Source organism: Protopterus annectens, chromosome 2.part0 (assembly GCF_019279795.1).
Source record: "Protopterus annectens isolate FY-2018-M chromosome 2.part0, PAN1.0, whole genome shotgun sequence".
Classification (NCBI taxonomy): domain Eukaryota; kingdom Metazoa; phylum Chordata; order Ceratodontiformes; family Protopteridae; genus Protopterus; species Protopterus annectens.
In genome coordinates this window covers 221,031,061-221,058,413 of record NC_056728.1, presented here as the reverse complement: position 1 = coordinate 221,058,413, position 27,353 = coordinate 221,031,061, and the positions used below count along the sequence as shown (strand labels likewise).

The window sequence follows — 27,353 nt, the reverse complement described above, 5'->3', positions numbered from 1 at the left end:
TGACTTCTTCGGTTCCATTGGAAGAGTCTGGGAGCCGACACTCTCTGGTCGGTTCCAACCCTTCCTCTTGGGTCTTCGGCACGGATGAGCTTGGCTCTTTCCTCTGGTTCAGAGCCCACTATCTCGGCGTCGGGGAAGTTGCCATCTTCTTCGGAAACGGCGGCTTCCTCAGGTTGGAGCAGTAGTGCCTTCGATGCTATGAGGAGGGTTATGTCATCCAAGACACACAGTTTGTCAGGTACCTCCTCCTCCTCCCCTAAAGTGCTGCTTTCTGCCTCTACATCGCAGGTCCCTGTGAAGCATCGAGACCCGGAGCCTCAGGTAACCCCATCGGGTGAACCTTGCTCTACTGAGACCTCACCAGAAGCTCCCACTGATGAGGTTCCCAGGAAGAGACTTTGTAAGAGGAGGCATTTAGATTCCCCACAGGAGTCTTTGACATCAGACACCGACTTAGAGGAATCGGAAGTGTCCCTACGGTCCCCCTCGGAAGATATCTCCTTTGCTGATCTCCTGGAAGCCCTTATCCAGAGGGGTGACTGGCAGTCCGTTAGCCCTACTGAGGATAAGTCGGTGCTCCTGAAGGCCTTTGCGTCTCAACCTTCCACCTCCTGGGTGACTCTGCCCTTCGACGAGCTAATAGAATTGGTTGCTCGAAGGGCATGGGGAGTCTCCTGATACTATGGAACCGGTCCCTCGGAGGATCAGCAAGTTTATCACCTCCCCCCCAAGACAAGATGTTCCTCACTAAGGGAGTTCCAGTTGATGCCATGGTGGTGGCGGCAGCCACCAAGAAAGATGTCAGAAACCTCTTCTACTGTCCATCCTCTTAATAAGGATTCCAGGACAATGGACAGATACGGGAAACGCATCTTTAGTTCTGCAACCTTTGCTATGCGATCGCTTAACTACTTGACTCATTTTACCCGTCTTCAAAGAGATCTCCTAAAAGAGCCCAGAGATACTCTGCAGGGTAGTACGGATGGAGCTGTCTCTGAGAAGGTGACAGCCCAGTTTACTACCCTTAACTCCATAGTGAACTGAACTTGTCCATGTGGCACATTTCCTATGCAGCCGATGGTTCGAGTCGGGCAGCGGGTTCAGCGATAGCTCTTCGGAGACAGTCCTGGATGTGCTTATGCTCCTGTGCGGAAGTCTTCAAGTCTTCCTTTGTCAGCACCCCATTTGATGGCTCTTCTCTTTTTGGGCCCAAAGTTAAGGAGTCTCTCACTAGGTGTGAGCAAGAGGGAAAGACTGTATATGCCGTAGGACTCCATTTTTCTACTCCATCAGACCATCCACCAAAGGGCAGAAAGGTGGAAAAATGTGGTTCCGAAAGTCCCAAGGAGCTTTCCAGAACACAGTTCGTGAATGCCCCTCCAGGGGGCGAGGAGAGGGTAATAATGGAAGACGCCGCCTCGGTGGCAGAGGGGGTCTGCAGAACCAGGGTTACAGGGATCAGTTTCTTGGTAAGCCTTATCAGTGCTCCTGAAAGGAGGCCGGACTGTCCTACTCTGGAGGTGGTCGGGGGTCGCTTGGCTTTGTATCCGGATGTCTGGCTAGGAATTACAACAGATTCTTGGGTACAAAGCATCGTTACCAGAGGTTACACCATTCCATTCTTAGAAAACCCACCTGTTGGGGAAAAAATCCCAGACGTCCCTCCCAGTCTCAGGGATCAAGCAGCCATAGAAATCAAGAGGCTGCAGGAAAAAAGAGTCATCCAGCCAGTCACAGCAGACCAGATAGGATCCGGAGCTTACTCCAGATTCTTTTTAGTTCAAAAGAAGACAGGGGACTGGAGGCCCATCTTGGATCTCAGCAGACTCAACATATTTGTAAAGAAGGAGAAGTTCCGGATGGTCATGCTTCAGTCTATTCTCTCATTCTTTGGAGTGGGCAATTGGATGTGCTCTATAGATCTCAAGGATGTGTACTACCATATCAAAATGGCAAGGCCATCCAGAGATCATCTGCGTTTCTGGCTGGGAGCCAGTCACTACCAATTCTGAGCACTGCCCTTTGGTCTCACAACAGCCCCCAGAGTGTTTACCAAATGTATGGCAGTAGTTACAGCTCACCTGAGCCATCTAGGATTCCGAGTGTTTCCATATCTGGACGACTGGCCCCTTACCGCCGCTTCCAGGCATCAACTAATTCTGTCCAGGGATCACACTCTCAGTCTCTGCTCTCAGTTGGGTATCACTATCAATTTCGAAAAGTCTACGTTGTCACCATTGCAGCGTATTTCCTTTATCGGAGCAGAACTAGACACCACCACAGCCACAGTAAAATTGCCCCTGGATAGAACAACCACCCTCCAAAACCAGGTTGCGGACATTTTGCAGAGAGGAAAAGTACCGGCCCATCAAGTACTGAAGTTACTAGGTACCATGGCAGCTACGCTCATAGCAGTTCTTCTGGGACGTATGCACACGAGGATTCTTCAATGGTTACTCTTCACCCAGTGGTCTTACCAACAACTTCCGATGTCATTCTTAATCATGATTACGGACTCTTGCAAGAAGGATCTTCTCTGGTGATTGACCAGCCAACAAGTTACAGTGAGTCGACCATTTGTTTCTTCCCCGCCGTCAGCCATGGTGACCACAGATGCTTCTCTGATAGGGGGAGGGGGGGGCTTTTTCAGTGAAGAACAGCCCAAGGCACCTGGTCGGAGACAGAGAGACACAGTTGCATATCAATGTTCAGGTGCTGAGAGCGGTGCCTTTGGTGTTACAGCACTTCCACTACTCTCTGTCTTTAGGGATGATTGCCATACAGACGGACAACATGTCTGTGGTCTGGAACATCAACAAGGAAGGGGGAACCAAGTCTTACCCCCTGTGTCGAGATGCCTTGAGAATTTGGCAGTGGGCAATATCCACCTGGCGCTTTCTGATAGCAACGCATATCCCGGGGAAATCCAACATGATAGTGGACAAATTGAGCAGAGCCGTTCTGTTACCGCAGGAGTGTTCTCTCAAAGACAAAGTTGGGGCGATGATTTTCCGCAGATGGGGCCAGCCTTACTGCGGCCTGTTTGCATCCCCTATGAATGCCAAATGCAGAAACTACTTTGCCCTGAATCCCCCTCCGGGGGACAGCCCAAGGGACTCGCTCATACATGATTAGCCGCCGGGACTCCTGTATGCCTTCCCACCTATACCTCTGATTCTGAAATTCTTGCAGAAAGCCAAAAGCCTAGGAAGGACTTTAATCTTAATAGCCTCTTTTTGGCCTCTTCGGATTTGGTTCCCTTCCTCCGACTCTATCAACTGGAGGAGTCTTGGATTCTGGACCCAGTTCCAGACCTGCTGACACATTCGTTAGGGGCCCTCCATCCCTCCCTTCGTTCCCTCAAATTGACAGCTTGGCTGCTCCGATTCCCAACCTAGCCAGGTCACATGATTTTTCTTCAGAGTTACAGCACATTGTTGTATCTTCACATAAGGCTTCCACCAGAAAGTTGTATGCTAGTAAATGGAAGCGGTTTGCCTTTTGGGCCTCTCAGAATAACATTGATCCTTATGTTGCTCCGATTGCCAGTATCCTGGAATTCCTATCTAAGCTTTTTCATAAAGGTGCTGCAGCTGCCACCATTAGAGTTCAATTGGCTGCAATTTCGAATTTTCACCTTGGAGCTGAAGGTTCTTATTTGGTGTCTCACAGATTATGTAGGGCCTTCCTACCTTTCATCTTAGGCCGCCTGTTAGACAACCATTTACTCCCTGGAATCTAAATTTTGTGTTGTCATGTATTATTCTTCTCCCCTTTGAGCCTGCATCATCCTGCAAGTTGAAGTTTCTTTCTTGGAAAACTATTCTCTTGGTGGCCATTACTTCAGCACGTAGGGTGTCTGAGCTTCAAGCCCTTTCTATCAAACTCCCATATTTGGTGTTCCATCCAGACAGAGTATCACTGAGGATTAATCCTTCATTCCTGCCAAAGGTGTGTTCCGAGACTAACCTGAATCAAACTATCGAACTTCCAACCTTTTTCAGTAATCATTCTAATAAGTTGGAGTATATGTTGCATAAACTTGGTGTCCACAGACAATTGAGATTTTTATTTGGACAGGACAAAGGAATACAGAAGATCTGACCAACTCTTTGTATCTCATGCTGACACTAAGAAAGGATTACCAGTCTCTAAAGTTCCCCTTTCCAAATGGTTAACTGACTGCATTAAATTTATATACTTTTCAGCGAACCAAACATTAGAGCATGGTGTGAAGGCGCCCCCCACTAAGGCTGTTTCCACTTCTTCTGCTTATGCGGCTTGATTGCCTTTGGACACTATATGTGCAGCTGCCACTTGGTCTAAGCCACATACCTTTATCACTCATTACAAAGTGTACAGGCCCTCCAGGGACAGGGCTTCCTTTGGTTCCACTGTCCTAAGGAATATACTCCCTTGAGCCACCCAGGATTAGGGTGCTTGGGATGCTACCCATGTGTAAAAATGAACAGCGAGATTGAACAACTTAACATAAAGAAGTTATGTACTTACCATAACGTTCCATGTGAGTTGTTCATTTTGCCTTCATTCTTACATTCCCACCTTGGGGTCTGGTGGTCTTGTTCTGGGACTTCTTACTCCGGTTGGAGTATTTATTGAGTTATACCTGTTCGTGCTGGGTTCAGCAAACTAGATCTGAGGTAGGACATAGAGCATCATGGGATAGGGACCTGGCCTCGAGCTACTCTGAGATCTTCAGCTAGTAAATCGGCTGACTTGGAGTCGATGGATCAGCTCCGAACCCATGTGTAAGAATGAAGGCGAGATTAACAACTCACATGGAACTTTATGGTAAGTGCATAACTTCTTTTTTTATTTCTTCCTAAATCATTGTCCTCCCTCAGACACCTTTAACATTTCTTCTTTTAATAACACTAAAATGGAAGTTGTATCTTGTACCAAGCTACTTGGTATCTTAATGTATGAGCAAATGAAATTTTACCTCCACATTCATACCTGTATAAAAACTACTCATCAGAAAGTAGGTGTGCTGTACAGATACAAAAAAAATCCTTACCAGCTACTAGAATGATCCCTGCCACCGCCTGTCTCCTTCCATTCGTATTTTATGCCTCCCACATTCTCACAAACATACAGACCTCCCTTCAAGCTAAAATGTAGCTCTGCTACCGTAAAATAGCTAGATTTGCCACCAATCTGCCCTCCAGATCACATCAGTGTATCACCCATAAATCCCTAAACTGGCTTGAGTTTCTCTCCACCTCAAGTTCACTCAACTTCGTCTAGCCCACAAAATTATATTTAAACCATTATCCTGCCTTGCAATTAGCACCTTTCTTAATTCCTACTTGATTAGTCATTCTTTACACTCATCTGAAAAACATCTTCTTAACATCTACAAACCAAAAAATCTGTAAGACAGTCCCCATACTCGTACTGAGTAGCATAAACTTGGAATTTCCTCTGCCTTGAGATCAGACTAATACCCAAATTTCCACTGTTTAAAAATTCCTTTAAACTGTTTCTCCTTAGCTCTCACCTATGCCACTGCTTCTCACCTAATTATTTTAAGAATATTTCCTACCATGCTTTTTTTTCCCCCATGAATAAGGATCAGACAAATGCAGCGTCACTGGCAGGCAAACTCAGATGCCACACTAACCTGTCCTTGAAGATGTGGTTATTATAGGGGTGTCCCTCATAGTTGTACTTTCTTTGGCCTTTCTTGCTGGAAATTTCCTCTTTAACTTTCCCATTGGTAAGGCAGGATTACTGGATTACTCTTAATTTTACTGTAACAGACCATGTAACCTGAGCCAAACAGACTACTGAAACAACCTTCTGGATTAAGGAAAGATTATCATGTGTATTCCTGTCCTAGAGAAACTGCTCAGAGATTTGGTGCAGGAATCACTCAGTGGCCGCACATCATTAATGTGCTCCTTACTCCTAAAATAATCTTTCATACTATATGTAGCTATTGTTGATGGCTTTATTTATTTATTTCAGTTTTATGACCGGTGAAGTCCACTGGGCTTAGGAGCCCGTTTTCAGTGGAGGCCCGGGGTGAAAAGTTCCATATTACATACTAAACATTATGATACAACAGATTAAAATTAAGATTCAAGGATACATCCTTCTTTTATAACGTAAACTGATTTCAAGTTGCATAGGGGGTGCTGGAGGGTTGAACAGTCTACACACAACACTCAGTACATTAAAATGTCTTTTTTGCTGTTTTGTGATTATTAATTTTTTTTTCTTTCAGTTTATTAGACGATCCATGCAACTGTAGTTCTTTAGCATATGCAGTAAAATATATGTAATACACAGGAGTCAACTGAAGGCACTCTATATCTTGCCTCGTGGCCTCTTCTTTCTATTGCTTTACAGTACAGCATTGCAGTACATGTAAATATTCATATAGTGAATTGGATAGATTAGCATATAGTAAACTGAGTTGGATATTCAGTACAATGTAAATTTCCTTGTATGTAATGCTTTTCAGATGTATTCTGATCATGGTCTTCAAGCAGCTTATCACCAGATTTATACCCAGAATGCAGTAGTGATGCCAACACCACTGATGCAACCTGAGCCTTTTAAGGTAAGGGTAAATGTTTTATGTGTTGTACAATATATGTAACACAGTTAAGTGAAAATGAATCATGGTTGCATTTAATATAAATCTTTACTGAATTTTTACCATTAAATTCACTGCATTTATGTTGCTGTTAATGTGCTGTATCTTTATGCAACTCTGCAGTGAACTCAGTAAGGAAAACTGATACTCCAGAAAATTCTGTCATTTTCGCTTTTTGGGGATGTTGATAGTAACATGGTTTAGTTTTGGGAAGACTGAAAATTGCACAAATGCAGTATACTTTTCAAATAACTCAATATATTTTATTCTTACAACAGGAATTCAGTTTTTAAAGAATTTCACTGACAGGGTACCAGAATCAGCTTGACAAAATGACTGTTCTCCATGTCCTTCTTGGCCATCCCACTGACACTCGTGGGTGATTATTTTAGTATGTATGGCACTGCTTCTGTCTTTCCTTCCTTTCTTTTTCACAGATAAACCAAGCTTGTGCAAATACATCATCAATGTCCAATTTATTTTTCTTTTTTTGTCTTCTTTCTGTATTATTCTGTTTTTCATATTTCATTTGTAATTGTACCAAATATCAAGTATTCCTATGAGAAGCAAATTACTACACTGGTGAGACACACACACTGCCTTATTTTCCCAGGATCTAACTTGTAAGGTAACCCACATGAAAAGATATGAAGGAAGGACTCTTGTTCAAAATATTAATTATTCTAGGTCAGTAGAGTCCAAAAAGAACTGTGTACCTAATAACAACAATTCATCAAGCTGTTTTGGTAACACGTGTTCCAAATATCCTAAAAAACACTGGAGTTTGGCTCTGAGCAAGTACTAGAGATCTCTGCTTGTCTTGGTTGACCTTCCCCAGACCAGATTGTGAACACATCTTGTGGTTCATGGATCCTGTGTGCTTATGCTGATACATATGAAGATAATTCCTGGTTTATTCTCAAGAAAGTGAGAAAAGGCATAGACTCACCAATATTCATCTGATGGTTTGAGGTAAGCTGACTGTCTAGTCACCTGCATTCTAATGATGGGAGTACTGTTGCTGATTACCACTGCTTGACCCAGTTACTTACAGCAGCCATAGAGTCCCTTCTTGGTCCTGCCAACTGGTATCATTCAGTGTTTTGTGATTTCTGAATTGGATGACTGATATTTTGTACTTTAGCAGTTTTTGGCATTATCTGTAGCATCACAGGTCTGTCATTTGTTGGTTCCTCTACCTTCACATGTTCCATATGTGCAGGTTCCATTGAAGCAGCATGTTTCCATAGTTCTATCTATAGTTACCCAAGGTGACAAGGGGAGCCTGCATCCAGTGTCTCTGCCCACTTTTCTTCCCCACCTCCAAGAAAGAAAAATTCACCAGACAAGGACTCAGAGGTTACGTTCCGCGTGATAAGGAGAGAGACATTGACTTTGTGGTGGTTTCCTCATAGACTTTGTCTGATCAGACCTAGACTTCAGTGAACAGTAGGGGGGGGGGGGGTCACTGACCTCAGGGCTCCATTCTTGGGCCACTTCTATTCTCCCTTTTCATTAATGATCTCCATTCTGCTATCCCTCAGGCTACCTGCATCCAATATGCAGACGACTCTACCCTTATCTGCTCTGCTTCTTCTCCTACTGAACTTTGTTCACTTACTCAAAAGATCTTTAACTCAGTTGAAACATGGTTCTATAAACGTTCCCTCCTACTAAATGCCAAAAAACTAAACTTCGTCTCTTTACTCCCACCACCCGATCCCCCTCCTTACACTTCACCATTTCCTCTAATAATGCCACGGTTATCACACCCGATCCTACAACAAAACTGTTAGAAATAACCATCGACAATAATCTCTCTTTTGATCAACACATTAACAACACCATTAAATCGGTCAACAGAAAAATAGGATCCTTATATCGAATTAAACCCTTCCTAACTGAATCTGCTAGAGCCAAGATTGCCCACTCCCATCTATTGTCAACACTTCTGTACGCTTCACCTATATTTACCAACCTTAAGAAAGCCAACCTTAACAAACTGGCTACATGCTATAATAACATCGCCGCCGCCACTGGCAACCCCTTCAGAACCCACCACTGTATTAACCTGAAACAACTAGGCTGGCTGGAATTCCAAAACCTTCTGCTCATTCCCCAACTGAATATTGCCCACAAAATACTGCACCAGCCTTCCAACACCCCTATACTCTCAAAACTTTTAATCCCATACAATAATCTTAACTCCCTTCGTTCTTCTAGGAAACTTATGGCTAGATTAACAAAGTCCAATAACTCAGCTGGTGACTCTCTTTTTTCTAGTAAAGTAGGAAGGAACTGGAATCTACTACCCAGTGACATAACACTAATCTCATCACTGCCTCTCTTCAAACAAAGAATAAAAGAATACTTGAAAAGTCACTGGCTCTGTTCCTGCACTAATCCTGACTAAATAATTCTACCCCTTCTCTATCTCTTTCCTTCCCCCGCATCTCTCTCCCTCTTCCATGAATAACTATCTCAATTTCTAACTTATCTCTTTTCCTCTTTGCTGAAAGTTTGTTTAATCCTTTCTTGTCTTTTCTTTTTACTTTACTCTCTTCTTACTTTGCTCCCATTTCTCCTCTCTACTATATATTTGTTTTATTCCTTTCCTTCCCTTCTTTTCAAAAATATCTTCTTTTTACTTCCAAACTCACCTTTCCCCGATTTTGTTACCCTTTATTTAGTTCGTTTATAGGTAATGATGTTAGTTCCTATTTGTAAATTTTTTTCTGCCTGCTAACTTTCTTTATTGTCTTTACATTGATGCTGCTGTTTTTGTTGTATTGACTTTCATGTGTTGTATGTTTTTTTTTTCTGTATATTGTGTGGAGCTTTTCTCCCCGGGCCTCTACTGAAAATGGAAATATATCCAGCTAGACTAGCCCGGTCAACAAATGTAAAATAAATAAAATAAATAAATAAATGTGCCTATCTCTTTATGGTAGCAGAGACACAAAACAGGATTACCAGGCATGAATTCAGGCACTGTGAGTTTGGTCCCGCCAATAGTAGAATATCACCATGACTAGAATTAAGAAAGGCAGTCCAGAAAGAACATCACTACCTCTGCACTTGTTATGGAAATTTGATGAGAGATACAGAGTGCTTAACTTATTAATGATAGTGTCACACCGTGGCGACTTTGTTCAGAAGGAAAGCTTCCCTGCAGATGACAGCAGACCGCTCTACAGACAGGAATTCCTGAGCTGTGGACATCCATAGAGATCACCTGCTCGTATCTTCAGCACCTTCTATAAGAACATTACATTTCCCACCTTCTATGGTTTATTACAAGTAGAATGTTTTTGACAGAGAGAGAGCAGACAAGTTTGCAGACCAGCTACTTAACAGTGACTAGACCGGTATGCTCAGATTGCTGGCCATTACATCCAGCACAAGCTTCCATATAGTTAAAACTATTTATGACTTTGCTGGTATTGCACATAGCTCTGCAGTATCCAGAGCTGGAATTCTGGAGTGCACCAGATGACTTTGGTCATGGAAAACATTCTGTTTTCTTCTGTAGATATTACTTAACCGTATAGCTCAAGAGTTACTTTATTTAGTTGAGAAGTATGAAGAGGTCTCCCACTGTGTGTTGGGTTGGGTGCTCAGTCCATTTTTAGCATATAAGTGATTAACTGAATTACTCTTCAGTAGAATTCACTTTTTTGTAGTGGATCCTTGTCATTCTTCTGCATGGTTGGTTTTGGCTCACAACCAATGATCTTAAGTCAGTTTTTATAGACGTTGCCTTACTGCTGCTGCTTTGGGCCTTGGATAGTTGTGGATGTAACAGGATTAAAAGAAACAGTAGAATCTGTTTTTTTTTTTTTTTTTTAGGTCCATGCACAGCAGCAATATTGCTAGTAGTGGTGCTGTCAGGGCAATAGATGAGCTATTAGCAGACAATGCTCTGCAGAGAAAAAACTTTGGGGGAATCCCTGAAGAATACCCAGCAGCACCTCAGACTTTTTTCACTCTCGTGTATCAGTTCGGGATATGTATAAAATAACGCTTTCTCCAATTTTTAGTGTCATACTGTAAGAAATGCTGGGGGATGTCAAAGAGGTCATCATCTCAGATCCTCTTTTAGTTCATATTCCATCAGAGGTTCCACTGACAATTGCATCTCCTCTGTTCTCCTACAAAAGCTGAAGGCAGTGTATGAAGTGTGGTGGCTCTGCAGAAGAGTGAAATCCAGTCAGCTCAGAGAGAAAAGAGTGATTACACATACTATTTATCTCTCTCTTTTTATTTTTTTACTTCCAGAATGGCCAGGAGGTGCACAATGCTTTCTTTGTTTCTGTGCCTGTGTGCATTAAGGATGCACATAAAAGAGAATCTCTGAGGGATTTCTGCACAGTCTGTCCTCTGTCTTTTTGCATCAGAGCAATTGGATTTGCCTTAAGTATGTCTTGAGACACCTGTGTGAAAATCTGAACTAGGAAGTATGACAAATTGCTCTTACACCACCAAATATGGTGAGACGGTTGCTTTCAGTGTAAGAGCCTTAACTTCTGCATATGTGCATTGAACCAACATTTGGATTGGATCACTGGTTTTTGTGCTTTACATCCAAATTTGTTTCTGTATCTGGATGACTAGCCTGGAGTGATATCTGTTCATAGGTTCATAGATGGTCATTGGGCTATTGACCCAAAGATCTTTATACATTTAGCCATGTGTACTCAATATAATACTAGAGAAACCCAATATAAAGGATTTTGCCTAAACTTAAGATCTTAGTAATGACTGCCCATATGTTGGAGGGTGGCAGGAATGTAGTTTCCCATCTAGTCATCCAGGCTGCACTTAAACATGGTCATAGAGAGGCTTTGTTTGATGTGAATTGGTAGCCTATTCCAGAGGGGTGGCAGCCTCTGAGAGACATATATATCTCTCTAGCAGGTTCTTTTATGTTGCAGACTAGGTTAAGGTCCCTGGAGCGGGTGACCTTTGTCCCATTTGACTCGTGGATATGCAGCATTTCCATTAGCTTTGGATCCGAGATTGCTGTGTCGGCCAGGCACAAGTCTCCTCTAGGTAGTCTGTACACTACTGAGTACAGTGGCAGTGACTTCAGTCTGTCAATTTATGACGTGCTGGAGACCCTGAATTTTCTTGGTTAGAAATCCCTCAGGTTTCCAACGTTGCTTCAGGTGTCAGGTGAGGTACATACCAAAGCAGGCATTGTACTCAATTTTTGACCTGATAAAGGTCGAATACAGGGGTGTTATGACCTCTTTTACTCTTGAGGCAATGCCTTTGCTAATGAGGTGTGCAATGTAGAATGCTTTCCTTACCACAGTAGACACATGGTGGTCAAAGTTTAGGCTGCAGTCAACTTGTGTTTCCAAGTCTCTCACTACTGAGTGGTTACTTGGGATGTTGTTATTTATATGCTAGTCTGCAGATGCAGGAATATCATTTTTACTGAAGGAGATGATAACGCATTTTTAGCACTGAGTTTGAATCCATGGCTTTGGCACCAATCATTGGTTTGTGTAAGTCCCTCTTGAAGTATATTGACATCGTGTGGGGATTCAGTGATTGCACCTAATTTCCAATCGTCAGCAAACTTAGTCAGCCACAGCCCCTCTAGTTTGGGTGGAACGTCTGAGAAGTATATTCCAAACAACAGGGGACCCAGCACTGACCCCTGTGGAACCCCACTGGTGATAGGTCTACTGGTAGAGGTAAAGTCTTCAACTTTGACTGTGTGTGATATGCCGGTGAGCCAGTTAGCAACCTACCTGATGACATAAGGGTTGATATTCAACTGGGAGAGTTTATTAATGATGCCCGAATGTGAGATTGTGTCTAAAGCCTTGGCTAAATCAAGGTAGGCTGTATACACAGATTTGCCTTTGTCTAGGGCTCTTATGACATTTTTGAAGAAGTCTACCAGGTTTAACAAGCATGACCTGCCTTTGACAAAACCAAACTGTATTGGATCAAGGGTTTGGAGATCATCTATATCCTTATTTATAAGGTCCATGATGATTCCTTGCATGGCCTTACAGATAAGGCTGGTTAAGGATATGGGTTTGTATTTCCCAGTTTCTGTTGCTGTGTCTCCTTTATGAAGGGGGATGACAGTTGCTGTTTTCCATTCATCAGGGACAAAACCAGTACTCAGGCTATGGTTGAACAGTTTACCTAATGGAGTTGCTAACTCATGTTTTAGACCATTTCAAATGCAACCTGGTTCCATAGAGGTTGTGTTTTGGCCTTGGGGAGAGCATTAATGACTTGCTCTTTCAAGATGCAAGGTGGGGGAAATGTAGAGGGAATGCTTTGTAAAAAGTTTGGAGAGGATAGTGGGGTGAATTTTTTGCCAAACCTGTCAGCTAATAGGTCAGCTATTTTCGCAGGATCAGTGTGTGTGATGCCATCCACAGCCAGTTCAGCACATGTCTGGGTCCTATCTTTTAGGTTATGAATATTGCTGAAGAATGCCTTATGGTTATCCTTAGCTATGGTTGCTAAATATTTTTTGAAGTTGCTCTTAGAGGATTTTACAAGTTGTCTTATTTGTTTGTTCAAGCAGAAGAGGGTGTTCTTCCAATGCTGGGACCTTTCTTTTTTATTCTTAGACAGCAACTTCTTCCTCTTGTTGTATAACTTTTTAATGCTAGTACATGTCCATCAGGGAGGCTTGTTTTTTCTTGAAGATCTTGTTTTGATCCTATCAGGTTCTGCTGTGTCAGTACTTTTGTGTAAGTGTTTGTACAGGGTGTTTGTGTACACCTTAGTATAGTTGCTAATACCATCTGTGGAAACAGGGGTTTGGAAATTATTTATGCCATCCCTTATGAGGGTATAATTAGCTTTGGTGAAATTGTTTAACCTGGTTACACTTAATAGGGGTTCAGACGTTATAGCTACTTCAAATGTGACTGATTTGTGATCAGATTAACCAGTGAGTGAACTATTCTTGTGGTGGTGCAGGTGAGGACTATGTCAAGAATATTTGAGCCCCTTGTGGGGTTGCGTACCATTTGTTCCAGGGCATTAGTGTTAACAAAGTCCAGAAACCTTTGTGCAAGCATTTTGGTGCTCTTATAAGTTTCCCAGTCAGTGGAGGGATAGTTACAATTGCTCATGACTAGAGTGTTTGCTTGTAATTTGACTGGCTCAAGTAGGTCCAAATAAGCAGTGTGGGTATCTTGGTTCATTGAAGGGAGCCTATAGGTAACAGTGACTTGAAGGGAGGTCTTACCCACTGTTAGTTGAACTTGGAGTTAGTCATGTCTCTCTTTACTTGAAGTCATTCACACCAACATGAACTATGACGGAGTCATTGTACTTGTTGAGAGACCTGAGTGCATATGTGATCTGACAGATCCTGGTACCCGATAAGACAGCTGACCGTTACCTTCTCCTTGTCCAGCCTGGTGGGTGGGAAGTCTATGTGTCTCACATTGGAGTCACCTATGACTAAAATATTTGGTTTAGATATGCTTTGCCATAGGGGCTTATTTGGTGAGGCACTGGTACTTGTGTTTTTATGTGTATTAAGTGCTGTAGGTGCTGTATTAGGTGTAGCATTTTTGTGTTTGTAAGGTCTCTGGTGTTTAGGTAGGTTTCTGGTGAGTACCTCCGCATATAATGGTTTATGTGTTGAATGCATGATTTGCATAGGAGGTGTAGTATGTGAGCTGATAACTTGTTCAGTGCTACTGTTCTATATGCAAGAGAGCAAGGATTCCAGATCCATTAGACTGCACAGATGAATACAGCAGAGCAGTGGTTGGTCACATAACTCTGTGGAGCTGTGTTAAAACAGTGAGCAAACTGAATTAAGCAATTTAACCAATAAAAAACTCAAAACTGAGTCCTGTGGCAGCAACCTTCAATTATATGAATCCTAACTGCACTGTCCTGCCACAAGGGTGCAGGGGGTACCTCAGCAACAGAAGATAGCCTGGTTTAGTGCTTAGTTTAACAAACAGAACGAGATTCATCAGGTCTGAATCTAGTCTATGCTACAACAGACAAAAAGTTAAAAAATCCGCAAGAACAGTTTTAAAAAATCAGCAGTGTAGCAGTAATACAGTTTAAAAGTGCAAAATACAGTATAAAATTGTACTTAATGGTTAGCAGAATGCAACAGATTATTTGGATTGCACAGATGAATACAACAGAGCAGTGGCTGGTCGCCTAACACTGTGTTGATGACTTAAGGCAGAATAAGATGTGCTATTTTTTCATGTAGGGATCGCCATAAATCACATCCCCTAGCTGGTTGTATTCTTGATTTGTGTATAGTGCATTGTAGACAGCTTGCAACTGTGTGCCTCCAGCTGTAACAAAAGACTCTGAACATTTGCACTGCTGAATATTTCCCATTCAGTCACAATGTTTCCGCAGTTAAATAATTTTTCCATTAGCCACAGTATAATAGAAGTTAAAATAAGGGGTCACATCAAAAGAGGATTAATTTGGAGAGGAAGACAGATGAGGTAAAAACAGGATATTAGAACTTGCAATAAAAAGGGTCTACTGGTACTAAGGGATGACAGGATTTAGGGGATGGGTAGATAATGTTAATGATTCTCAGAAAAATGTCTGGAGTAATGATATTGCCTTTCACAAGAACATTTAACTGATTTCTTTTTTGGAGCAGGGGCAATAACCAACTATTTCAAAATCTACTACATTAGTGCTGTTCCACAGGCAAGAAAAACATCACAGGAAGCACAGACCATTGAGTAAATTTGAATTTGGTATTAGTGATGAAAGTCAAAAGCCTCTAAAGGAATGACTGGTCAATATCTTGTATCACATCCATTTCCAAAATGTCATCTTGGATGTGTCTGTGACTAGAAGAACTTTACAGCTAAAGCTTATATGGCTTTTATGACTGGGCAGCAGATGAGGTGGATAGTGATTATGGTTTATATTATTATACTTGGATTTCTATAAATGTATTCATCATAGAAGGAAACTGGCCTAAATGAAAGGTTGTGTGCAAGAGAAAAAATGGCCAGAAGGCTAAAACAGAGGGTGAAGATTAGAATGCATAATATTGTAGTTAGTAGTATTTCAGTAGAAAGGACAGTGAATAGGAGAATGCCACTAGGGTTAGTTTTGGAACTTGTGATATCCTTCCTTATCACTGTTGTAGCATTCCTTGCTAAAGGGATAGCCTGCTGAGGATAGCAGAACATCCAGCCAGCATACCAAAGCCTTAGCACCTTTCAGGCGCCGTATGTCAGACATGTGTCCCACGTGTAAGATGTAAGGTGCACAAGTGACCTAAGAGCAACTAATTCTCAGAACTTCTTTGCTGCCAGTCAAAATGCTCCTTTTGAATTTGGCCTGCAAATTGCTTGTAATGTTACTTCAGTTATTGAGCCTTTCAAAGATAAATACCACATTGGGGTCTCGTTTTTCCTTTTTCCTTTGGTTGTATTACTTTTTACATGTCATCGAGGAAAATATGCAAATGTGGGAGGTGGATTCTCCATAAAGACAGACACGAGAATTGTCTTTTTTCTCTACCAGGACCATACTCAGTGTAAAGTTTGTCAGGCGTTTGTACCAAAGACCCTGCAGTCATCTGTCTACCATTTTCATCTATTTAGAGACCCATCTGAAGCTATTAGCTCATAGATCCACGGTTTCTGAATCTGCCCGACCTTACATTCAGCTGACGCTTAAGAAGAAGTTGCTTATTGGGGGCTTGGCCAAGATGAGCACTGAGTAACAGCACTTTTTCTCTGCTCTGTCTTTACAGAATATTTATGACAGGATTTTTTGAGTATATCTATCCCAATTTTGTTTATATATATATATATATATATATATATATATATATATATATATATATATATATATTTGGATTCTATTAATCATTCTTTAGGGTAGTATATAACAATTTTGGAAATTTTTGTATTTTTTCCTGTCAAAAAGTATTAGAGAAAATATCAGGACTTAAGACTACAGGATGAGCTATTCCAAATCTACACTTCAAGGAACAACTTTTAAGAAATAACTTCATTTACTGTTAACTAACATTCAAGAACTGACAACAAAGATTGATAGAATGGATGTGAAACTGGATAATTTGAAAGAAAAAGAAAAATGTTCCCAGCAAATGGAAACATTACACGAAGACCTTAAACAGCAAAAGAGACAGATTACTGGTATAGAGACTTCACTAAATGATATGGACACTAGAATTCAGGAAGGTGAACACAATATAGACTTTCTTTTAAAATAAAATACTCTTTTACAAACAAAAATGAATGATCTAGAGAATAGATCAAGAAGAAATAATATTAGACTTTTTGGTTTGCCTGAAAATGTTGAAGAAGGTAATATGGAAAAATTCTGAACATCTTGGCTCCCTGATGTATTACAGCTTCCTGCAGCTCTCTCATATGGGATAGAAAGAGCACACAGGTCTTTGGCTACTGCAAAAAAAGGTAAATCAAATTCTACTAAATCTGTTACAGTGAAGTTTTTTATCTACTCATGACAAGGAGATAGTGTTAAAGACTGCTTGGGCTAAATCTTCTATCAAATATAAAGAAAATGTCATACGCTTTGATAATGATTACTCATCTTCTGTAATTGCCAAAAGGAAGCTTTTTGCCAATGCTAAAAGAATTAAAGAAAGCCCAAATAAAGACACACCTATTATTTCCCGCCAGATTAAAAATATTTCTTCAAGATGGTGCAGAAATATTTGATGACATAGACTCTGCCATTACCTTTGTCAAAACAAGAAAACTGCTAGATAAAATAGAGGATATGGAGTGGGCAAATGCCAGCCTTAAAAGAAATGCTGATAATTCCTGGAATATCTCTGAATATAAGAAGAAGCTCAAAAATAAGTGACTTATTAAGCTATTTTACTATGGCTTTTTTTTACCCAAGTCTTAAAAACTAACCCAGAAGTTGGGGAAGTGGAAGTGGTTCAACAGATGAGTCTTTGTTGTTTAAATGTCTTTTTATGGTACATAGTTGTTTTAATGGTATTTTATAGTTTGTTATTATTAACTGTAGTTTATTTTAGTTCAATTTTTATAACAAGTAAGAACTATTTATTCATTTATTTATTATCTTTATATAGTGGTTGTTGTCTCTTATCATAAATGCTCCATATGTTTGGGACTGAAATTTAATCTATTTCATTTGTTTTTAACTGTTTGCTGTTTTATTTCCCTACCTCTCTGTGAAGAGAGACTCTTCACTGATATTGTTGCCATATTGTTGCTTTAATAATTATGTTTCCCATCCCCTGTTCTGCTGTGGAATGTGGTGTTATTTCTGGTAATAGACATATGATAAGTTTATCTTTTCTCCCTTTCAGTGACCTGATATGTTTTGAAGTAATTAATTTGATATTTATTTTAGAAATGTAAATATTTATGGAGAGGTTTTAATTTATTTCTTTTGTTTTTCTTTCTATTTTCCTCTTTGCTGTTGGTTGTGACGGAATGCAAGATTTTGTATAGAATGCTATGTTCGTGGTGGTCTAGTGGTTTACTGGGTGTGGGAGATGGAGTTTGTTGACCTTTTGTTTATATTACTTTTCTTCCTCCCTTATGTCTCTTATTGTTTGTTTATGTTTCCCGGTTTTCGCATGAGCTAATCAACAGATTTCTCAGTGAAAAGCTGTAAATGTTTTCCCTCCACAAGCTCATGCATCTGATCTGTTAAACAACCCTGGTTTGTCCTCGCATTGCAGCTGCTACAATGGAGAGCACGAAAAAAGTGTTGTTTGCATGGAAACGTTTATAGTCTGAACCTTGTGCTGAGAAGCTTTGTAAAAGCTGAATAATAGAATAGATGGTTTCTAATGCCATCTACAGCTTGATTGAAAAACTGAACCTAAATAACATATTTGATATGTCTGCTATATTTAGGCATTTATGAATGTCTATAAACAAAGCACTTTTCACACACTTAAACCCTTGCATTTTGTACACTTGTCTTCTTAATTCTGTTGTGGTTGTGTAAGTTTTATATTGATTGATATGACAAGCGTATTGTGTCCATAGCAGTGTTGTTAAAAGGAAGGGTCTGGTGTGGATTGGTGTGGCCGTGGTGGTCTAGTGGCTGCTGGGTTTGAGAGATGAAGTTTCTCGGCTTTGCACTGTTTTGTGTTGGCTTTTTTCCCCTGTTGCCTTTTTGTTTTGTGTGCTTTATGTTTCTTGGTCCTGCCGCGAGAAATTCTGTGGCTTACAAAAATAAAATAAAAAAAAAAGGGAAGAAGAAAATAGCTGCAAACATTTTCCCTCCTTGGTCTCGTGCATCCAAACTGCTGAATGGCTCTGCTGCCTGTTTGTACTGTGACTGCCTTAACAGAAAGCTAGGGAAAAAAAGTGTTGTTTCCATGGAGCTATTTGTGGTCTGAACGTTGTGCTGAGAACCCTCGCAGAGCTGGATAATAGCTTGATTAGACGGTCTCTGATGCCATCTACAAGTCAGATGAATGAACTACGGCTAAGTAACCTGTAAAATACAATTGTTATATTAAAAGCATTTATGAGAGTGTATAAGCAGAGCATCTTTGATACATTTATACCCCTATGTTTTTACACTTTTATTTATAATTCTATTTTATGTAATTTAAGCCTCCTTTGATTCGTACAACAAACATAAGGCATATATAGTAACACCATTAAAGTATTTATGAAAGAAGAAATGAAAAAGAAAGGAAATTAATATATATACAAAGCTTTTTATGACACCTAAGCAGAAGTTAATATTCTTTTACAAGACACAAAAATCAGAAATAAAAATAATTCTATTACAGATAGAAAATAAATAAATAATGACTGAAACAAAATAGATTATATATGAATATAGTTTGTTATGTACAGTATAATCTCAGATGCAGATGTTTACCATATAAACTAGTATTTTGATATATTCTAACAAATCTAGAAGTTTTTTCAGATTACTGAAGGTCTTAATGATACATGGAGATGGGGAAATAGTGTTGTTAGATACTGGCACAATACATAAGAGACAGGAGATTAGTCTATTTATTGATTATTATAACAGTCCATTACATATAAATTAGTTATGATTTTTGCATTATTATGTAGTACATGTCTGGTATTTAGGATATGTTTAATTCATGTGACAAAATTTAAAATGAAACAGTTTCATTTGATTTACTTTAATTTGTTTCTTGAATTGGTACATACAATTCTAATGGATGTTTGTGAAATTATGCAACAGCATATATATTTAGACAGGGAAGAGATGAATGTTGTTGCTAGCCTGATGGTCAATTTGGGTGACAAATGTCACTCAAATTAGGAGTTTTTAACTCCGGGGGGGTTTTGAAAGAGGCTATGTTATTAATGAATGTAATAAGTTTCTGTTAATAGTTATGATGTTCACCAAATCTTACAAAATTTAATTTGATGTAAACACATTTAATTGGATAAATGTTTTTCATGTTTTATGTGTAAATTGTAATTGTATTCCTAATAGTCAATTTCTATTCACTTATAAAAAAATGGGAAAAAAGGAGTGTTATTCAACAACAGATATTCAGAACAGTAACGTTTCATGACATCATTAAAGTGTATATCATTAAACATCAATGGATTAAATAATCCTAATAAGAGAAGATCTTTGAACAAATATCTTAAATTGCATAGTACTCAGTTAACATTTCCTCCAAGAAACTCATTTACTAACTGAAGATGTTGCAAAATTGGAATCAAAATCTTACAAACTTTTGATTAGCTCAGAACATACACAAAAAAAGGGGGGGTGGCCATACTATGAAAAATACATTACCTATGCCTAAAATAATTGACACCTACAAAGATAACAAGGGGATGTTATCTTCAGTTATTATAGAATTTAATAAGAAAATTTTAACATTAATAAACATGTATTGGATTCCTGGCATTGGACCTGCAACAGTGAAACAACATATAGAAAATATAGTTCAGTTTTCTAAGGGTAGTATTATTCTTGCTGGGGATTTTAACTGCATTTCTGACATAAAAGACTCCAGTACCAGTGGTAAAAGGAAAATTCCAACTATAGCTAAATTATTGAATGAATTCTCAGATTCATACATGATGAAATATATTAATAACTTTTCTGACCCTAAGTCACTGTTCTATACATTCTACTCACATAGGCATAATTCATATTCAATAATAGATAGGGTATTAATTTCCAGTAACTTAACTGATTTTTTTATCAAACTCAAAAGTGATTTCTTGTCCCCTTTTGAACCATAATTTCATAACATTTGACTTTATACTAAACTCCACATTTAATGTTCAAAATTAAAAGGATACCAGCCTATGTAATTAAGCTCAAAGATTTTATCGATTTCTTCACTACAGAAGTACAAAATTTTATTGAACTTAATAGTACACAGGGAACTTCAGAAATATACATTTGGGATGCTCTAAACGCCTACCTATATGGTAAAATTATTGATTGGTATAAAAAGAAAATAATTTCTTGGGATAAAAGACTTTCAAGATATACAAATAAATGTTAGATGCTTTAACGCTTGATGCTTCAAAGAATTCAGATAAGAAAAACAGAATTAATTAAATAAATACCTTAAATAAATACATGGAAATTTTAAACCGTAAAGTTATGATAAATCTTGAAAAATATAAATGCATAACTTTTTCTATAAATCCTAGGTCCATGAATATACTAGCTAACAAAACTAAAAGATTAAATAAACTTCACCATATTAAAAAAATATATTCTCCAACAAAAAAATGGTATCTGATTTACCAAATATATTGAGTTTAGAGAATTTTTTTTAAAATTAAACCAACCCACTGATAACATTAATAGTACAAAAGATATTCAATCTTTTATACATAATAATAAAAAGAACAGACTATCTGAAGCACAAATAAAATTAATAGATAAACAAATATCTTTTACAGAAGTAAAAGATCAAATAATCAACTTAAGCAAAATAAAGCTCCTGGTAACGATGGTATAATTTCTGAAATCTATAAGGTTTTGCCTGCTGTAGCGTTGACTCTGCTACATACAGTATTCAATGTAACTCAAAATAACAACATTATACCTCCCTCTTGGAAATACACATTTATTTCCCCCATACTAAAGTCTGATAAAATCCTGTAAAATGTGCTTCACACAGACTCATTTTGTTATTAAATACAGACTATAAAATGTTCTTGTCTGTTTATGCTGATAGACTTAAAAAATTTTACCATCCCTTGTAAATATGGATCAAACAGGTTTTATAATTAATAGAAGTCTTATGATAACATCAAAAGAACAATAACATTAATTGAATCAGTAAAAGCCTTAAAGAATAATTTGACTCTTGTTAGTTTAGCTATTAACTGTGCCTTTGACTCAGTTAATTGGAATTATCTTTTTATCTTACTGAAGGACTTACTTTTCTAATATCTTTATTAACCTTATAACTCAATTATATAATGAAAGTCAAGCCTATATAAAATAGGTACAAGTATATCCCAGAACATACACATTGTAAAAGGAACCAGACAAGGTTGCCCTCTGTCTCCACTTTTATTCACATTAATTGTGGAACCTTGGGCTAACCTAAGAAGGGATAACAATAATAGGTACTTACGTATTATCGCAACCAGATTTTCGTGGTTAGGAATAGCGCCTACCTGCACACAAATAAGTGGCTGGAAGATTTCTAACTGCTAATCATAGTCCTTACTACTAGTAAAAATACAATTGTGAGCCAGGAGACAGAGTACCCAATGATCTTTCCAAGTGTAGACGAGTCTTCAGTAAGTAACTGAACCAGAACCACCAGGTAGACAAAAGAATAAATCCAAGAACAACGTTTAATTAAAGCGCTTTTCGTTTGCTCAAATGGGCAAACTTCCTCAGAATAAATTATATTACATCAAAGTCCTTACTACTTTCCAAAAAGTTTACATGACTTTAAGGAACAGGAACAATTTAAGAAATCCTCTTCCTGTTTACAGACGCTCGCATGAGTTGTTATGGCTGGTGTCGTACTGTGTGTTGGAATATTTCACACTGGGCAACGAATCCTTCACAGAAGGAAAACACAGAGATGCTCTGTTTGCTTTTGGTAAACTTGGTCCTTGTAACCAGTGTTTTAATTAATCTTTTAAGAACCATTGTATTGTTAATGATTTGACATTATGAGAGTGGATATTTTGCACTTCACTGTTTCTGAAGAGTCTTTTCAGAAAACCGATTCCTGTCCCGTTTTCCTTTTCTACACAAATGTTTCCAACTGTAAAGAAACAGTATGGACTTCTTACTGAATACAGTATTGTATACCAACACAAATGCCAACAAAATTGTATGGTTTTCAACCGACTTTCGGCCATCACAAATGCAGGCATTTTGTTTTAAGGTTTCAGCAATTAACTTGAGTAATGACATGCTGCTAATTTGGCATAACGTGTTAAGTGAAGTTACCCAACATATACTTGCTCCGTTTCACTAGAAGTGTTTACATAGCCACAGAACTCCATCAGTAAAAATTGGGGAACTTATGTATTATCATGCACAGTCATACAAAAATAAATGTGGGGTTTTCTCACCCCATTTCACTGTAACATGAACTAGTTTCCCTGTAATTTTAGTAATGACAGTCACTATTCCCTGCACACTTTCTTCCACAAACTGTAAATAATGCAACTGACAGTACAATAGCAGGCATGATAACTCAAGCATGTGTCTGTAACGGACGCAAAAAAGGAAGATGATTTCTGAACTTGTTTCGGTTTGTAAAAGTTATGTACAGTTTTTGGCCACTTCTAAGGACTTACAATAACACTTTGAAGTGTTTAATGCACTCTCTTTTGTGGAGGTATGCGCATTTCGCAACTGCAAAAATCTGGTTGCGATAATACGTAAGTACCCAATAATATACAAGGATATAGGTTAAATTGTAATGAAACATCAACAATCCAAATGTTTGCTGATGATGTATTAATCACTCTTGGTGGTATTAACCCTACATTACAAGAATTGTTTAAAAATATGGATATATTTCAAAAAAGTTCTGGTCTTAATTTTAATAATTCTAAAACACAGATTCTTCTAATTGGTTCCAAAAGTTATAATATACAAGACCAATATAAAATATATATACCTCAGTCCCAACAAATAACATATTTAGTTATAATTATAGAAACCAATATTAAAGACATCTTACACCTAAATTATAGTAAAAGTATAACTACCATAGAGACTCTAATTAGTAAGTGGAACAAGATTTTATTTACAATGGATGAAAAACTTTCAATTATAAAGATGATCTTGCTTCCAAAGATATTATACATAATACAATCTATCTCTATTCCCCCTACAGGCTCTTTTATTAAAAGATTTAACACACTGATTAAGAACTTTTTATGGCATTCGATAAAGCCTAGAATTGCATCGTCCTATCATATGTATAGCTGGGAAAATGGAGGTATATCTTTACCAAATCTAGAACTTTTATTCAATTTCGACAGTTATTAAAACAATTGTTTATCTTATAGATGGAGAGTATTTTGCAAAATGGAAGGAAATTATGTTAAATTTATCCCAAAATACCAAAAATGAAAATAACAAACATCTGCCATAGTTAATGAATAATTCATTTATATGGCATTTGAGAGAGTATTTTTCCAGTTATTCCATTTAAATGCTTAAATATACTTATATAACTTTAATTCTAAGGCCTTTAAAAACTGTACATTTAGGTTTAGAATCTTTGAAAATTGGCTGTTCCTCATCTTCCTTATTGCCTATACACAAGGTATAATTCTATCTGCATATCATTCTAAAATGTTATTTAAACAAAAACAATTGATGTGTTGGCATCAAATGTTAAATAAAAAGGAGGCAAAATCTATTAATGCTTTTATAGATGAATATAACCTTAACTCTCTACTTTGGTCAGATTTGCAAGAGTTTAGAAAATATATTCTACATAAGCTAATTTTAATCCCTTCAAATGCTAAAAAGTCAATATCCAAACGTATCCAATATTTGATTTTATACACTTGGAATACTTTACCAGTTAAAAATAGTATATCATATATTTATAAAGCAATTAAACAAGATCTAGATGTGTATTCAGATAACTATTGGAATTCATTTGCAGCAATCAATAGTTTTATTCCCTCAGAAAAAGACAAAGTTAATTTCCTTCAGTCAGCCAGCAAAACCACTTCCTCCATTAAATGGAGAATCTTGACATGGAGATTTTTACATACATCTTTCATCACATCTCAGAAAATGAGTAAGATAACTAAACAAGATATTTGCTGGAGATGTAATGTGCAGTAACAAATGCTGATTGGAATCATATATTTTATGAATGTGTATTATTAAAGAAATTTTGGGAGGAAGTTAACACTTTTTTACAGGCAATTTTTGCAGACAATTTTATGCTTACAAAGTCAGGCCGCGGTGGTGCAGCGGTTAGTGTTGTCATCTCACAGCAAGAGGTTTTCCTGTTTGATTCTTGGCTGGAGCGCCTTCTGTGTGGAGTCTGCATGTCCTCCCCATGGTTGAGTGACGTATAAAGACATGCAGGTAGGTGCGTGCGTGAATGGATGTGCCTTCCTTGAAGGTTGGGCGTCGTGCTGGCAACTCGGCACCGGAAAAATTCACTGCCAATCATTAGCGGACCGGAGTTCCGCTGTGGCGACCCCTAACTGGGCAAAGCCAAAAGACATTACTATTATAAAGTCACTTGTATTATTCAATACACCTGTCCCAGACTGTATAAATAAAAACAAATATTCTTTACTCTGCTCTATACTTTCCATTGCCAGGAATGTAATTACAAGAAATTGGAATTCCTCATCAGTTCCCTCATTTAAAGAGTTTAAAGGTATTCTCTTAGAAACATCTAAGTTAGAAATGTTAACTATCAAATCTAAATCTACAAGGAATACAAAATTATATTACAAATGAGAAAATGTACATAAATTATTGGTTAAAGAACTGGATAAATGATTAATGCAGTAATCTTTTCTTTTTCTTTAAATCTTTTATTCTGTGTTTTCATTTTCTTCTGCCAAACTAAAATTAATTGATCCTGTTATTCGATATATAGTGAACATCATTGTACATAGTTTACTGTGCTATTATAGTTATTGTATTATTTTCTTTTCATAGGTTCATAGGTAGGTACTAGGCTATTGGCCCTAGGGCCTATACAAGCGTAGCCAAAAAGGTACCCTGGCTTTCGCCACCCAAGAAAATTATTTTCCTGTGCCTCTGTCAAGCAGAACCACAGAAGTGATCCCCAGGGTGAATTTCCTATTACCCATCCAATCATCAAGATTTTTCTTGAAGAGTGCTAATGAGGAGCTCTGTTTGGCATAGATAGTTAGTCATTTCCAGATTATGGGAAGTCTCTGGGATAGGAATCTATCCCTCCAGCATGTTCTGTTTATTGGGGTGAGAAGGTTTAGGTACCTAGAGCGAGTAGCTCGGCGGGATTGGGATTTCTTTAAGTGGAGCATGTCCAACAGCTCTGGGTTTGACATAACTTTGCATGTTAGGCAGAGATTGCCTTTGAGTAGGCGATATGCGACGGAGTAAAGCTGGAGTTTTTTGAGTCAGTCTGCGTAGGGCATCTGTTTAAGGCCAGTAATCCTCTTTGTGAGGTATTTCTGCAACCTTTCCAGTTGTTGTAGATGTCTTGTGAGGTACATACCAAAAGGCGTTGTACTCTATAATGGGTCTAATGAGTGATGAGTAGAGGGGAACAATGACCTCTTTTTTTCTGGATGAGGTACCTTTTGTGATGAGGTGTGCCAAGTAGAAGGATTTCCTGACCACTGTGGCGATGTGATTATCAAAGGAGAGACTACTGTCCACCTGTGTCCCAAGGTCTCTTATCACACTTTCAGTGTTAAGTAGACTACCGCCTATGTGGTAGTTCATGAGTACAGAGTTTTTACCAAAGGGGATGACAGTGCACTTTTTGGCGTTGAGCTTGAGACCATGGATTTGATACTCGGCATCTGTCTCAGTGAGGCCCTTTTGTAGGATGTCCACATCATTAGGAGTTTTGATTATGGCTCCTAGTTTGCAGTCATCTGCGAACTTAGTTAGCCAAAGACCTTCTGTGTTAGCCTGTTTTTCTTTTTTAAATATTGTATTTTAAATATTTAACTTATTCAGTTTTTTCAAAAGATCTGTTCATTATATTAATGTTTTCAATAAAGCTGTTTTTAAAAAAAAAACGAAGTTGCTTATTGACACTTACTCTGTTCAGCCTCTTACAGACGTCTCTCTTGGGTTGGATGGAAAACCTGAGGACAGTGATAGTGGCAGCCTCCCTACTGCGAACTTATTTGAAGCCAACATGGGGCTGCCTACCATACCATACCATTTATTAAAATGTATACTGCATGAAAATAAAGACAATGCTACTATGGTTTCTTTTCTTTTAGTTCATATGTATTGATGTCAATTAAAAAAAAAAAAACAGCTGCATGCTTTCTTTATACAGTTTTCACATTTTACATCTCTACTACATCTCCACTGGGAAAAAAAAGACAGTTTATTTATTTATTTATTTACATTTGTTTACCGGGAAATTCCAACTGGACGCAGGTCCTTTTTCAGTGGAGGTCTGGTGAGAAAAGCTCCACAGAACAATAAATGAGCAACAGAGTACATGAATAATTGAATATACATACAATAACAAATAATACATACTGCAGCAAACATTAGCTATACATACAATATGAAACATAAT

General features: G+C 38.3%; 1 protein-coding gene across 1 annotated transcript in view; it reads left to right on the top strand.

Moving 5' to 3' along the window:
• BOLL (boule homolog, RNA binding protein) overlaps positions 1-27,353 on the top strand; it is a 2,224,369-nt gene that overhangs the window by 1,992,199 nt on the left and 204,817 nt on the right. Inside the window, exon 10 of the mRNA XM_044060305.1 lies at positions 6,491-6,589. Within this exon, the coding sequence (XP_043916240.1) occupies positions 6,491-6,589 (99 nt within the window). The remainder of the gene's footprint in view (positions 1-6,490; positions 6,590-27,353) is intronic.